At 44.0% G+C, this 16,266-nt stretch overlaps 1 protein-coding gene across 4 annotated transcripts in view; it reads left to right on the top strand.

The window, feature by feature from the left end:
- CRACDL (CRACD like) overlaps window positions 1-16,266 on the top strand; it is a 94,388-nt gene that overhangs the window by 73,238 nt on the left and 4,884 nt on the right. For all 4 annotated transcript variants that reach the window (XM_024104426.3, XM_042840802.2, XM_024104425.3 and 1 more), the window contains one exon: window positions 14,762-14,964. In XM_024104426.3, coding sequence (XP_023960194.2) covers window positions 14,762-14,964 — 203 coding nt within the window. The remainder of the gene's footprint in view (window positions 1-14,761; window positions 14,965-16,266) is intronic.

Below are 16,266 nucleotides of genomic sequence, written 5' to 3'. Positions count from 1 at the left end.
GGTACAGAGTGGGACAAGTGACACACATTAACCAGTGGGCTACAAATAGCAAAACCTGTAATTAGCCCTTGTGTGAATGCACATGTGAGGATGGCACAAGCAGACTTCTGCTGCCCATTGTGCTCCCCATCTCAGAAGTAGAAACAATGGAAGTCCCTGTGTTTAGGCACTGCACTCTCGGTGCACCCATAGAGGCACTATGCACTCCAAAAGGAGGGGCAGAGGAATAGACAGGGTTATCCTCTTCTCATGCATACTGGCCAACAGAGCAGAGCAGGTGTACAGGGTTGGGAGCAGGCTGTATCATCCACAGACAGAATTCCTCTCTCCTTCGCAGAGCTGCCGTTCAGCTCTGCACTCCCAGCCTGAATGCCTCTGTCAGGCCCTAACATAACATACATGTTGACTTAAAAATTACCAATACATTTCGAAAATACATAGTTGAAAATTCATCACCCGTCTTCACTTACCTTCCAAGACCTGAGTTCAAGGTTCTGATTTTCTCTGCCAGAGTCAAATCAGAGTTGAGAATCCAAGTTCCCTACTGTGATGACATCAGTTATTGCAAAGGGAACACAGAATCCTCAGTTGATTTTGGCAGCCAGGGCAAAGAGATTTTGAAATATTTGGGTTTCAAATCTATTGGCTTGTCATTATTAAGTCAGGATGTGTTTTCCATTAGACTCTCATTTAGGATCTTCAACCATTTTTAACATCTTAACACCTTTTCTATCACCCGCCAAGCACACTTAAAAGAAGTACTGTAGTATATTTTTTCTCTATCTCACATGAATTGAATCAAATCTAAATAAACTTATTGTTTATATGTTCATTTTAAGGGAGGCTAGATCCAAAAATTACTTGCGTTTGTTGTGACATTTCTTTTCTTTGCGGTAGAAAATAATCTCTCAGGTGCTTTGTTGACTGGTTCTTGCTCACATGCTCAAAGTCTAACTCAGGGATCGGCAACCTTTGGCACACGGCTCACCAGGGTAAGCCCCCTGGCAGGTTGGGCCGGTTTGTTTAGCTGCCGCGTCCACAGGTTCGGCCGATCGCGGCTCCCACTGGCCGCGGTTTGCCGCTCCAGGCCAATGGGGGCAGCAGGAAGCGGCGCGGGCCGAGGGATGTGCTGGCCGCAGCTTCTCGCAGCCCCCATTGGCCTGGAGCACCTCCCCCCCCCCCCTAACAGTGTCTTCTATATGCGAGCTGGGCTCTGCCAGGTCCAGCGGCCCCTAGTGGCGGCCAGCAGCATCGCAGCCCATTTCTGTGGGAGAAAGGAAATTCTGCACGCACAACGTTAATTTCTGCAAAATTCTGGATTGCTCAGTGGTGCAGAATTCCCCCAGGAGAAAAGGCTTGCAAATGTGTTACCTCAAATATGTGATTTGTTTTAAATGTGCTATTTCCTTCTTTGGCACTGGAGTGTTCAGTGTCTCGGTTGCCATCCTCAAATCCTGAACTAGCTTCATTTCAGTGATTTTTTAAAAAATTGTATCTATAGGAGACCCAATATTGCAGGAACATCGCTCAAATAACTCCCATTAATGGAGTTCCACACACGCAAGCCTTGTTAGTGGCCTATGACTTCACACAAGCTTGCAAAAACACTTAAGCATGTATATCGCTTTACATGTGTGAGTATTAACCCACCAGGTCTTTAAAATCTAAACTTGAATGAGGGAAGTTATGCACATGCCTCAATATTTGCAAGGTCTGGGCCATCATTTGTAAAGTGACGAGGGATCCTTCAGAATGGCTGGCATGATATAAACATACAATGTATTCCCTTTTGTCTTTTAGGGTAAATCACTGTGCACAAACCTTAAAAACAACCCATCGCTGTAGGAGAACATTATGTGTGTGCCTTTTGGATCCACTGAAAAGTTATAAAAATAAAAGTAATTGACTTTTGTATTGAGAAATTGTAGTAGGAGTGACATTCTAGAAAGGAATTCTAGGAAGGAGAGCAAAATAATATATTGTCCAGAAAATCCAGGCTTTGAAATTACAAGAAAAGTACTTCTCTCTGTCTTTCTGCATAAAAAAGACAATTTTTTTTATATCTAACTGGGATTGCATTAAAGCAATATATGTAGGAAGCTTACTATTCTTCAAAAGAAGTTGTCTTTCTAGTTGTCTCAGACAATTTTTTGACAGGGCTGTTTTCCAAGAAAGCAGTAGACTTTTTGATGTAAAGGTAGCAGTTTTCTCTGTAATAAACTCTCTTGGCGATCTAGTATGGATCCAATCAAAACTTACAGCTCATGTTGCACAGCAGCTTAGAGAAAAAAAGATGTCAGAGCTGCTTAGCAAAACCTTTCAGAGATGCTTAGTCTGATATGAAAGCATAGGGTGTGTACACTGAGAGAAACATATGGTATGTTAAAAAACAAAGGAAAATGTGTAGGCTGAAATATCCTAAATGTCATATACGTTATAAAGCCTTTCTTAAAATAACTTGCTTATTTATGAATGAACAAAGAGAAAGTAACGTGGAATGAAATATGCATCCACAAACAGTATGTTATAAAACAATGACACAGTACGGTATATGTGGTTTTCCCTTCTCTCCCCCCCCCCCCAAAACCCATTTGCATTAGTTCTGAAAATATTTGCTTGGAATACATGACTTTGCTTGCATATTAAAGTCATGACTTTCAAAAAGGTCTCAAATTTAGTCTGACTTTGCACCTGCATGTTGTTGTGGTGATGAATAACTATAGACATATTTTACAGCCCTTAGATAAGTAAGCACCTCATTTTCAGATACTTAGACATCTCAGTGCTATAAAATACATCTGTAATGTTTTTTGTGCCTGCAAATATTTGTGGACACAAAAATGTGGGAGTAATATCTGAGGCTACCTCTGAAAAATTAAGCCTTACAGCTTCAGTTACTTTAACTTTTAGTGTTAGAGAAAATAATTTTCAAATATATGGCAAGTGATATAGGACTGCACATAGATAACAGTGGCCAATGATTATTTAATCATTTTCCTTTTCCACCTCTTACGTATGTGCAAAATCACCGAAGCTCACCTAGTAAATATGTCAACAACAAAAGTTCCTTTTGTATCTAAAGATTAGTTCTACTGGTTTAATCTTATTGTTCAAACAACTAGAGATAAATGTATTAAAGAATAACCTTCACACAATGGTATGCAGTCTGATCCTGCAGTCTTTATGCAGGCAAAATTCCCATTGCCAGATCAAGCCCCTGGTCTTGAAGGAAGAGAAATTCTGTTTGAGAAAAGTTTGAAAGCAGACTAAGACCTGCAATTTCGGCAGATAAAATGCCCCCTTCTAAGTGTGCTCTTGTAAAGCACTAGCAGAATTAAGGGATTCTCACCTCAATATACATGCGGCTGGCAGTACTTTTCCATTTATTGCCACATTTCCAAAATGAGGGCAAACTTCATTCAAGAGGAGGAAGGAAATACCATAGTTCTTTCAAAAACCTTATATCAAATTAGTTTTAAAGAAACAAATAAAAGATGCAGCCATGAGTGTGAACATATTCTGAATGACTGAATATGATTCTGAATCACTGCCCAGTACCCTTTATTACTTGACAAAGCTATTCAATAACTAATTATTTTTAAATATCTTAAATTATTTTTTCTACCCAGTGAAGCAAAAAGCAAAAGAATAGTACTTAGCATTAATATAATGTTTTTAATCCATAGATCTCAAAATGTAGTCCAAAGGTGGGTATCTTTAGCCCTATTTTACAGATGGGGAAACCAAGGCACAGGGAGGTTTTGTGGTATGCCCAATGGCACACAACCCATGGAAGATCTAGGGAAAAAAACAAATCTTCTGACTTCCAATCCTGTATCCTGCCCACTGGACACCCCATCTCTCTAAAAAGCAGAATACAAAGTCTTGGAACTCCTGGGTGTTCTTCCTGTGAGTAATAAGCAGAAACAACAATTGAATTGTGCTTAAGACTTGCTACCAAGTTTTACTGTAACTTGGCCTTAATTAAAAAAAAATTACTAACAAGGACTCTTGGTTCCACCCTGACTATCTCTATTCCCCAATCCTTTGACTTGCCACATCACAAGTCAGAAAAGCACATTGACAGCCCAGTGACTGAAAGAGATAAGAAAGAAAAGAGTTATTCAAGGTGAATCAGAAAGCCAATGAACTGAGGAAAAAGGTGAGTGAAATATTTATTTTGTGGATAGCCACTGCATGCCATGGCTACTGGGCCTCCACTGCCCCTCAGAATCCCACGCTTTTAAAGGAAAGTCTCAAATACTCTTTAGACTGCTGCCTTGTCCTTCCTTCTCCCAGTTTCCATTCTTTGTTGTATCCACCCATTGTCTTTTATCACTTGCATAGACTGTAAGCTGTCTGGGACAGAGACTCTTTTATTATGTGTGTAGCCTGTCTAGCCATCCCTCCCTCCAATGGGGCCTCCATCCTTCACGGAAGCCTTTGGGAAACAGAAATAATAAATAATCAGATACACGTGTTATGCTGCCTGCAGTAGTTCTGCCAAACCTGTTTGTGGAAGAGGTAGTAAATCCTGCCCAGCTGTGTCTCTTTTCTGAGATGACAGTACTATTCTACCTCTCTCTTTCCTGCCAGACTTGGTTTCTGTCATAGCAAAGACTATCATAAAAGCAAATGTACAGACTGGTTCGTTAAAACAGCCTCCTTCCCAAAGGATAAACAAATCAGCTATTGCTCCTAAGAATGCAACTGTCACAACTTTGCCATCCAGGGTCAGGTCCATACAGATTCAGATAATTTCTTTGAAAATAATTACAAAAAGCTGCTTGCCATTAGTACAAGAGTGCTCTCTTTCCATCTTTTGAGGTGATAGCTGCCCCTCTAACATGGCTGACAGGGACGCTGAGTTTTTCAGCCTTGAAGAAGTATTATAAGAAGAACATAACTGCTTGATGTCATCTTCTCCTATTTATTTATAAACATTATTATTATGGTAGCACCCTGTGACGGGGTGGAATAGACCCAGAGGCCCTCTGGTAGAGGCCTCAGGGTCCTGCGAAACCCTGTCCCAGTGAGGAGCCTAAGACAGTCTGCTGGCAGGGACCAGGGGAGCTGTGAAGGAGCTCCTGGCTGGCTGCTGGGACTGAGTAAGGACTGAGTCCAGGGAGAGCCACAAGAAGACAGTGACTTTAGGGAGGAAGCCCTGGGAGTACGGCCCCATACCAGGGCCAGGACAAGGTAAAGACTATATACCCCGGAAGGGGTTTGTTCTGGCTCAAAAAACAGACCGTGTGAGAGACTTGGCTGGAGGACTGAGTCACTGAAAAACCACCTGAGAAACCACTGACAGGGGTCACTGTAAACTAAACGATTGCAGACACACCTGACCAGAAGGGGGTGCTCTTAAGAGATGGGTACCGCCACATTACACACCCAAAGACACCAATGCATTACTGTTGTGCTAGGCACTGTTTACACTAATAGCAAAAAACATGGTCCAAGTATATATGATGAGAGACAGTAGATGCCTACAGACAAACTAACAGGAGAACAAGGTAACAATGAGACTATTATGTTTAGCACAGTAAGCAGTGGTCACAACATGTCAGCTGCCTAGTCATTGTACAGTGTTTTATAGGCATCACTTTAGAGGTGAGTTTTGAGGGCAGTTGAAGAAGGACAATAAGGTAATGTTGTGGTTTTTACAGAGAGTTTCTAGCACCCATAAGGAACAGTCCAGGAGAAAGTACAAAGGTGTTTGAGGGAATTCTGGCATCACTGGCAGCACTGAGGGAGAAGTCAAATGCTCAATATCCTATAAGAGATGTTAGATCAGAGACAAGTCACGAGGACCTTCAAAGGGAAGACAAGTAGTTTTTGTTTGATGCAGTGAGAGTCAGTGGAGGGATACAAAGGGCGGGGGGGGGGGGTGACATGGTTAGAGCGATGAGCTAGGAATTATCTTTGTATCAGAGTTTTGAATGGATTTAAGATGGCATTTTTCAAGGTCATAAAAGAGGAGGAAACAGTAGCGAGGAGTGAGATGAGGACCTAAATTAGTGTTTTAGTTGTGTGGACAGAGAGGAAGAGCGCTGATCTTAGAGGCGCTTGGCAGGAAGGAGCAGTAGGATTGAGACATGGCTTAGTCATATGTGTCTAGAAAGACAGCTGCCCAGTTTATGCACCTGAGTGAGAGAGAGGATGGTGGCAGTGTGCACGATTACTGAAGTAGGGGAAGGGAGAGGGCTCGGGTGGAAAGCTTAAGAGCTCAGTTTTGGCCATATTGAGCATAAGTTGATGGATGGACATCCAACAGGAAATGCTGAAGAAACAGGGGATGTAAGGGTATATGACTACGTGATTTAGGATTAAACTTGCCACCTTGTCCATTACCATGGGGGTGCCCTCAATTTATTACTGGGGGGGTGGGAGAGGGCAGGAATGGATGGTTCCCCTCCATGTGCTGGTAAATTTCTCTCATCTGGGCAACCCCAGATGTTAATTGTTTATTATTAATCATGTTTCTGATGTTAGTGTCTAAGGGCCAGCCAAGAACAGACCCCATTGTTAGGGCCGGCCCACCGCATTTTGGCACCTGAGGCGGGGAGCTGAAATGACGCCCCCATGCCCCCTCGCTTGGGCCAAAACTTTGAAAGGTCTCAATTCTACCTTCTTCCTGTTCTACTCCTCTCATAGTACTGCTCTGCTACCTACCCCAGTAAAGGAGAACTAACAACTTAAAATGCCTTGTTCAAAAACGTTAAGTAACACTTAACTTTCAAACCCCTGAACAGCAAATGTAACTTTTCTTGTCTGCACAGTAAACACTGACATTTATATCTGTTTGAATAATCAAAGTGGTGCTTTCCGTGCTTTCTTGGTTGCAAAGATTTGAACTGCTTCCTGAAGGTCAACAGTCTGGGCCAGCTCATGCCCTATTGAGATGGTTGCAAGGCTGACTAGCCTCTCCTGTGTCATTGTGGAGCGTAGATGTGTTTTTATTAATTTCAGCTTGGAGAAGCTGCGTTCTCCACTGGCAACTGTTACAGAAAGTGTTAGAAGTATGTGCAGAGCAACAAAAGCATTTGGAAAGAGGGTGGTCATCTTATTTGTGCACATATAGTCCAGAACAGCCTTTGGAGTTGATCCTGCTGAAATGTATCTTGAAAGGGCTTTCAGTTCATCACCTAAATCACTCGCATCAATATCACACATGCTGTCATATGGCAACACTGTTTCTAGTACCCTGCATTGCTGGTGTAGGTCTTCTTCAGGTATAGTAAGGAGTTTTGGAATATCATACAACATCCCAGATACTCTGCTGTGTTCCTTGAGCTGCATGAAACGTTCTTCAACTGACTATATTGCACAATCTAGCACCTGGTTAAAGAATTCAACTTTGAATTGTTGTTTGGGGTCTCTTATGGGATTATCCCATGTCTTGTAATCAAAATGTCGTCTTCTTCGGTGACTCTTGTATTCTTGAATGGGTGGGAAAATAGCTTCATTGTGAAGTTCCTCTGCCAACTTCTGTGCACTCTTCAGAATGTTTTGAAATCCCTCATCTGACCGGTAAGACTGTAGGTCTGGCTTTGCTTTGTCCAGTTGTTCCATTGCTCCAGAGATATCAAGGTCAACACCTGGAGTCTCCTGCTTACAACATTTATTTCAAACAATATGTCATGCCACAACACTAAGCCACACAGAAATTTGAAGTTATGTATGTTTCTGGTGATTCCATTTCCCTCTGCCACTGTTCTCCCATGAACAGTTCCTGTCATAGCATTATCCTCCATAATGGCAAATACGGCATCATCCATCTTCCCAATTTGATGTTTGATAGGTTTTATCGCCTCCACTCGACTTTCCCATCATGTGGCACTCAGTGGTTTCAGTGTCAGAGAGGATGTTCCCAGATGTTGCTTCAAAATTTGCCATCGATGAGTTGATGCAGAGAAAAATACATAGATGCTTTGAATTACATTAAAAAATTCAGCAGCCTCACTAGAAGCTGACGCTGCATCACTGACCACCAAGTTCAATGAATGAGAACTGCATAGGACAAAAAAAGCTTGAGGGTTTAACTCTGGGATCTGTGTCTGCACTCCTCTGTTCTTTCCTCTCATGTTGGCATCATTATCATAGCCCTGACCTCTCATGTCAGCTATCGCAATTCCCGTATCTTCCAGCTTTTTAAGAAGCACATTTGTCATACCAGCTCCTGTAGTATCATCAATGTTAATAAATTCTAGAAAATGCTCCCTGACAGTCACCATTGCAGGCATAGGCGCCGACTCCGTGGGGCTGGAGCAACCACGGAAAGAAATTGGTGGGTGCTGAGCACCCACCGGCAGCTTCCCATGGCCCCGCCCCACCCCGCTGCTCCAACTCACCTCCGCCGCGAGCACACCACCGCGTCCTGCTTCCCCTCCCTCCCAGCCCTTGCGCCACGACACAGCTGATTAACGGGGGGGGGAGAGGGTAGAGGAGGGGGAACGCCGTGCACTGGGGCAAGAAACAGGGCCAGGGCCGGGATTTGGTGAAGGGATCCAATAGGGGCTGGGAGGGGGTGGAGTTAGGGCGGGGACGATGGGGGTGGGATGGGGTGGGGTCGGGGTGGGGCCAGGGGCGGGGAAAGGGGTGGGGGGCGCGGGCACCCACCGGTGCCGGATAAAGTTGGCGCCTCTGATTGCAGGGACAGTTTCACTAGGTTCTGTTGTTACAAAACGCACCATTCAAGTCATTTGTTCCATGTGGCTGATGTCAGGTGTGCAGTCCAGAATAACAGAGTAATATCTTGCTGACTTCAGATCTGCCACAATCTTCTGTTTGACTTTTGTTGCCAGTAACTGTATGATCTCATTTTGAATTGTTTTTCCAAGATAGTGGTGTGTGTACATTTCTTGGGTGATGACTCTTCTCAGATGCTCCTGGAGTACAGCATCAAACTCGGCCATCAGCTCCACAATTTTAAAGAAGTTTCCATTGTTTAGTGCATACAGCTGATCTGAAGTGCCACGCAGTGCTAGGTTTTGGGTAGCAAGCATTCTCACAATGGCAATGAGCCTTTTCAGAACATTTTCCCAGTAAAGAGACTCTGATGCAATCTTCTCTTGATGCTGATCATCTATGGTGGCCTTTAACCTTAGTCTCATCTCAAGCTCTTTCCACCCCTGGAATGTTCTCTGGTGATTTGCTGCCTTCTCATGGCATGCCAGATTTCTAGCCAGATTTTTCCAGTCCTTTGTTCCTGTAGAACCCAATGTGGCTGGAACATTAGACTGGAAGAGTTTGCAACAAAAACAGTATGCAGCATTCTGGGGTTTTGGGTAAATAAGCCATGGCCTCTCCACTTTGTCACCATTGGGGATTTCACACCAGTAATGTGTTGGATGGAAACTTCTATTTTCATTGTCTTTGGGGAACATGAAGTTTTTCACTTGCTGTGGCCCATGCAGTACAAGGAAGTCCCTCAGGCTACTGCTCAAGTGGGTCCACAGTCCTGGATCATCTAGACTTAAGGAACTAAATTCAGCAGCAGCTGTTTCTTGTGCCTTCACCACACACTTCTCTGATCTACACTTTTCTTCAGGAATGTGCATGGTTACATCCATTTGAGATGGAGATATGGATGCTGCAGTAGTTGCCAGGTTACCTGCACTCTGACTAACTGGAAGGTCAGGCATCTCCTCACCACTCACATCCTCACTGGGTCCGGAAGGCTCACTGTGACATTTGTGTCTGTGTATCACAGGAGAGCTCCTTCCTGCTTAGATAGAAAAGCTTCCTTTGCTTTCTTTCTTTTTCTGAATGCTGCCCCAGAGGGGCGTTTTCTTCTTTCACTCATGACTGCTGTTCTGTGCCAGCTATAGTGGCTCTCAACACTCAATTGAAGGGGATAAATAAGCAGGATGGTAGCAGGTCCTGATTGAGGGAAGATATCAGCGACTTAAGGGCCTAACTAGCTCCTACTACTTCAGTTGACTGCCTGTTCTCCTCAAGTGGGTTCAGGGAAGCAGCAGGAAACTGGAAGCTCCCTGAGAAGCTGGTGTTAATCATTCCAGGCTCCTGAGGGTGCTAGAGAGGTACATAAGAGGCTGCTCCTCCTCTCTCTCCCTGCAGCTCCTGCTGCTTTCTGTTATTCCCTCTCACCTTTTCTCCTGCCTGCCTGTTATGTCTCTTGTGCCCTCCTTCCTCCAGCACAGCAACCACCATTCTGTGCATCTAGAGCAGAGAGAATACATGTGCACCAGCAGCAGACACAATATTCTACACTCTGGGTCCTAGTGGCGCCGCCCTCCCTCTCCCTCCCCTCCAGTCTAGCACCTGAGGTGGCTGCCTCGGTTCATCTCATGGTAAGGCCAGCCCTGCCCATTGTGCTAGGCACCATACCAACACAAAGAATCACACAATCCCTGCCCTAAAGAGTTTACAGTCAAAACAGACAAGACAGACACAGGGTCGGGAAAGGTGTGAAAGCATAGTGAACAATGTAATGGCAGCAAACACCATGTTGGTGCCATGATTTTTTTTTTTTTTTTAGTTCGGAGGGGATGAGCGAAAGGGAAAGGGGACATTGAAGTGGATGAGGGGGGCAGGATAGTGGAGAAGAGAGTAACAGGGGCAGGTATGAGGTGAAGCTGAGGTGAAGCAACTGTGAGGGAGGGAGAGGGTTGGAGCCAGTCAGCGAAGGGCAGAGAACGTCCAGTCAGAACTGTAGAAAGATCTCTGAATGCCCAAATGCCCCTGCTTTGGCTGCTTCAATGACTATGCAAGTGTTTATACAAAGTGGAACAGCTTCAACCAGAGAGACTGAGAGAAACACTTCAGAACTGAACCCAGGTCTCCCATATCCTGGGCAAGTGCTGTAGCCACTGGACTAAAAGTTAATAGGGAGGTGCCATCACCACCTCTTTCTCCTCGTTGTCTGGTGTTTCTTGCAAAACAAAAACAACACATCTTAGACACCTGACTCCAGGAGAAGGTTCACAGCTATGGATTCCAAGCAGAGATAGGTGCCTCCCTCCAGCCTGAATTTAGGCATTCAAGTCCCAAAGAGGGGTGGAGCTTAGAATACACCTTCTCATTGGCATCTGCTGTTGGCTAGCTTTGGCGGGGAGCCACCTAGCATGCTGGCTTTTGTGGATCCCCTTCTTAGGCACCTCTCTCTCCCTATTCGTTGTATAGGGAGCCTGGGTGCCTAACTCAGATTTTGTTGATTCCAGTGATTTTTCTAGGTACCTAAAAGTTATGCAGTCTCTTTGTGAATCTGGGCTTTTGTCTCTAGAGAGTAGTGAGAATCAATGAGAGAACCATCTGGTTCCAGTTGCAGTAGCACTGTCCAAAGTTACCCAGCGGTTTCCAAACCTTTCTAGCACTTATTCTTAAGAAGCATTAGACAAATTTTGCTCTGCTGAACTTCCCTGTGAAATCTTCCTCACTTGGTGGTTAGTGGCAAACTGCCTGTTAAAAGGAATCTTTCTGTCAAAACCACAGTAGTGGTCACAGATACCAGTCGTCTGGGCTGTGGGGCTCTGTGGGATGCAGGATGATTCAGAGGAAATGGTTATTTTGGGAGAAAAGAATGTATCAATGTTTTAGAACATGGGGTTCAAGAGGCAAGCACTATTAGCTTTCAGGGAGTCCTGCATAGTGAAACCAGTGGTATCCCGGGCAGATAAGCAACCAGTGCTGCATTATTTGAATAAAACAGGCACCTGCAGTATTTTCTTGTGGGAGGAGTCTAATTTTGTAGGGGAATCCAGTCACCTGATTGATGATCTGAGCTGTATTGCAATTCTCTCCACAGAGCTTCTTGCTACACTACTGCTGCTGGCCTGGAGTTGGAGAGATTAATCCTTGTGCGTGAGAGCTTTTCCCTCTCAATTAGTTGACACTCTGCCTTCAGAGTTCAAGTACCACCACTGTTTGTTGGAGAGTATGGGAAATATTTTTCTTGGTGTCACTCCAAAGCCATTACCATTACCTCCTGCTCACATTCTGAGATTCTGGATTTAGTTTAAGATTGCTTTTCTGTCAGAATCCCTCAGAGCTATCTGAGTAAGGGTGTCTGGGCATCCAGTTGACTCATGTCCCTTAGTGATCAGCTGCCTTCAGGTAATGTCTTTTAACAAGCCCTCGGGTTAGACAACTCACCCTCGTTGTCTGGATTATTCCTTCACTCCCTTGGAGTCCCTGTACTCTGTACACCAGAAAATGACAACTTCTTACAGTATTTTTCTTTGTTGCTGTGGTTCCCGTGAGAAGAGACAGTAACAGTTCTGTAGCTCTGTGTTTTCATCTTTTCCTTCTTATTTTAGACAGTGATGACAATTTTTTTTAAGAATTGCCCTTTTCTTCATTCCTATCCAAGACAAATCATCTACTTTCACCTCTTCCAGGAGGTGTGATGCCCAGCTATGGGAAGCCTTGCCTAGTGGTCAGGGCAGGAGGGCAGCCTAATGGTTGGAACAGGGACAGCCAGGCCTAGTGGCCTGAGCCAGGAGCCAAGTTATCAAACCTGGGGAGCGAGCCGGAACCGAGAGCCAGAAACCAGGAGCCAAGGGTCAGAGCCGTGTTCAGAAATTGAATGCCAAGTCCAGGGAGCGAGCAAGAGCCAAAATTCAGGAGTCAGAGGTCGGAACTGAAGTATCAACCCAAGCAGGAGCAGGAACAGGAGCCAGGAATGGGAACTGGGAGCAGGAATCGGGCACTAGGAGCAGGAGGAGTCTGGAGAAAGGGCTAGGAGCAAGGGGGAGCTGAGAACAGGACCAGAATCACAGCTGCAACCATGGAATGTTATGGAGCAGCCGGGGACCCAGGCCTGTTGCAGAGTTTAAAACTGTGCCTGCTGAAGTCTTCGGGCAATCAGGAGGCCATGTTCATCAGCAGAATCAGCTGAGGGCCATGAGTAGGGGCTGGGTAGGTCTTTGGAAGGCGGTAATATTACTCAGGCTTTGTTCTTCCCTTTCTAACAACCAGGAGTGCTTCTGGCACACACTTGGTGTCAGCCTGCAAAATTTTATCCTAAAAGAACCAAGGATTTTCAGTCTTTCAACCAATTGCATTTTTCATGGTAGGGTTCTAGGAGGAGTACAAAAGCCTCTAAGTTTACTTATGCCTCGGCTCATGGAGCTTGTATTTTGGAGTCGTAGTTGGCTGAAGGCCCTGGATATGATCTCAAAGACAGTGACTGCTGTTTGGGCCATGAGCACTGTGTGGAAGCCTTAGTCAAATTTTGACTTTCTAATTCTCTTTAACCATTTCTGCACTTTCCCACCAGGCATTACAGGGCTGAAATGTTTGCATTGGCAGATGCAGGTTTTCACCACACAGGGCTTGCCTGCACTTGCAATGCTACAGTGGCACATTGGTATCGGTAATCCTCCTCCCCAAGAGGCGGTAGCTTGGTCGACAGAAGGATTCATCCATCAACCTAGTGCTGTCTACACCAGGGATGAGGTCGGCTGAACTACATCACTCTGAGGGGTGGCTTTTTCACACCCCTGAACGATGTAGCTGGGTCGACTTAACTTTTTAATGTAGACCAGGCCACAGTGCTGACATCAGAGGGGTGACTCTTCTTGACACTTTACTGTCTGATTGCTTTGTTTCCCACATACTGCCTCTCTCTTGTCACGCTTGTCTTAATTGAAAACTGGGTTGTGTTAGAACACGACCCTGAGGCGTTGTGTTAACTAATACAGTGTTAAACATGACTTTGCAGGCAGTGAAGACAGGGACAAGTAATAGTAAACATCCTGTCCAGTGATTGTGGTTAACCCTTTGGTTCCAGTAGAGTTTACTCATGTCCAGAAAAAACTATGTAAAACACAATGGTCCTCCCTGTCTCCACTCACTGCAACAGCATGTTGAGCATCACATTAGTTAATATGTCTGCAAGGTTGTGTTCTAACACAACCTAATTTTCTAGTGAAGACAAGTCGTACAGGACTCCCTGACAGCTCCGAAGAATCCCAGACGTTAGTACCAGACACTTCAGAAGTTAGGATTTCCTCTGTAAATGTTGTTCTTGTATTTCATTCACCAGTCTGAAATGACACTCTCTGGCAGTGTTGATTTTTCACTTACTTGTGATACACAAGTGCCTGATACTTTAAAACTTGATCCTGCTGCCATCTACATCAGTGGCAAGACTCCCAGTATAGAGAAGCAGGCCCACAGGTAGTTAGTGTTTTAGGGTTAGTGTTATTTTTCTTGTACCTTTTAAGCACTGTGAGATTAACTTGTTGTTTACTTAGGAGTAAGAGCTATTTCTGCTTGATGGATCAAATTCACCACTGGTGTAAGTGGGCGCAACTATTTAAGTCAATGGAATTTCCACTCATCCACTTACCCCAGCAGTGAAACTGGCCTGTTGCATTCATTTTTGTGGCTTTCCATTTTAACATTTCTCTCTTTTTTTAGTGCTATGGAAGCATTGCCTTGGTATTTAGGAGAGAGAGGGCAAGATCAAGAGTGGTCAGCTGTTGACAGTTTGCAATTGACAATTGCAGTGTTGATGTAATTTGACTGGTGCTGCTTTATATCGCTCATATGACAGGAGTGACACGGTGACACTCTCTGGACAAAGATACAGAAGCATTCCTTACAAATAAAATTGTAATTTAGCAAAGTGAATAATGAACAGTAATATCAAAACTCCTCAAGGGGTCAAAATAAAATGTTCTGTAATCACATTTCCTGTAATAACAAATCAGTAAAATGAGAAAGTGGAGGAGCTAAAAGGAATTAAAGTTTTCTTTCCAATAACCTTGTTTCCAAATGAATCTGTCAACAGAGAAGACTGTGCCTTCCCCAGTGATTACAGCAGACTCTGCAGGAGGAACTGACAGCCAGTCAAAGCCAGCCTGGATTACTATAGCAAGACAGAAGCACAGGGACATTCAACAGGAGCCAGAGCCTACTAAAGAAGAGAAACTTGTGGCTCAAGATGTTAAGTCAGACACAGAAAAACAAAATAAGGAGAAGAAAAGAATGGAGGTGCTTACAGGCAAACTTGTTTAATGCTTTTGTGTAAACTTGCTGTTGCATTCTTGGTTTGGATCAGTTGCTATTAAATAATTCTGTAAAAATCTAATTATTATTGATACTTAATTACAAAGGCTCTGATCCTGCAAACACTTGTACACGTGCATAGTCCCATGACTACTCTCATGAATAATTTTACACGTGAGTGATTGTGGGATTGCTCCTTGAGTGTAAAATTACTCATCTGCTTAAATGCTGGCAGGATCAGGCCTAGCTTTGTGTATATATACACATTGACTGATGTGGTAACTTCTGCAATCCCTACTGAGGGAATCTGTTCTTTTTGTGTGTATTTAAAAACCCCACACACATTTCATAGTAATCCAAAATCTCAGCGATTTAAGCCTGACAGAACAGCTTGGTTTCAAAACTGCCTCGCCAACAATTTTCAGGGTCTGGAGAAATGAAATAAGGTAAAAATAACTTTTCTGTTTGACACTCAGTGACAATACCAAGATCTTGTGAAGACCACGTCTATAACAGGGTTCAAAACAGAAGTAGATAAGTTCATGGAGGATAGGTCCATCAATGGCTGTTAGCCAGGATGGTGTCCCTAGCCTCTGTTTACCAGAAGCTGGGAATGGGCGACAGGGGATGAATCACTTGATGATTACCTGTTCTGCTCATTCCCTATTGGGCTCCTGGCATTGGCCACTGTCAGAAGACAGGATACTGGGTTAGATGGACCATTGGTCTGACCCAGTATAGCCGTTCTTATGTTCTTATATATGTTCTTATGATCTAGATTTTGGCTCTTTGTACTGTGATAAATCAGATTTATATGTGATGGTGACACTGGATATTAGCTAGCATTGCCTCTTAGAAAACTCATGCTAAATAATTCCTTACATGAAGCTCTCTTGATAGAAAGTGAGGTTAGTGTATTGTATTCTAAAGTTTTAAAAGAGGCCTTTCTATAGGATGACAAATGATAAATAACAGCAGTGTGATTAACAAGAAATGTTCCCTAATGATGTGTCCAGATGAGATTATAAACCATAATAAAGTTTGTACACGTTCACGACACTTAAAACACAGAGGGTCAAATCATCCCCTATTTGAGAAATTCCCTCCTAAGGGCCAGGAATCTCCTGATTTCAAGTTGCATTGTATCCTGCAGATTGTGCCATGTAGATTGGTTCCATACAACAGCTAAGGGATGTGACCCTTCTAGCCCATAGGTACCCCAAGATCCTGCTGACCACAGGGCATGAGGCTCAGTGCCACTGCACTGCTCCCATTATCTCTGTCCCA

This window comes from Chrysemys picta, chromosome 1, assembly GCF_011386835.1.
Source record: "Chrysemys picta bellii isolate R12L10 chromosome 1, ASM1138683v2, whole genome shotgun sequence".
Taxonomy (NCBI): Eukaryota; Metazoa; Chordata; order Testudines; family Emydidae; genus Chrysemys; species Chrysemys picta.
Note: the sequence above shows the minus strand (reverse complement) of the source record. Positions and strands in the feature narration are given on the sequence as shown.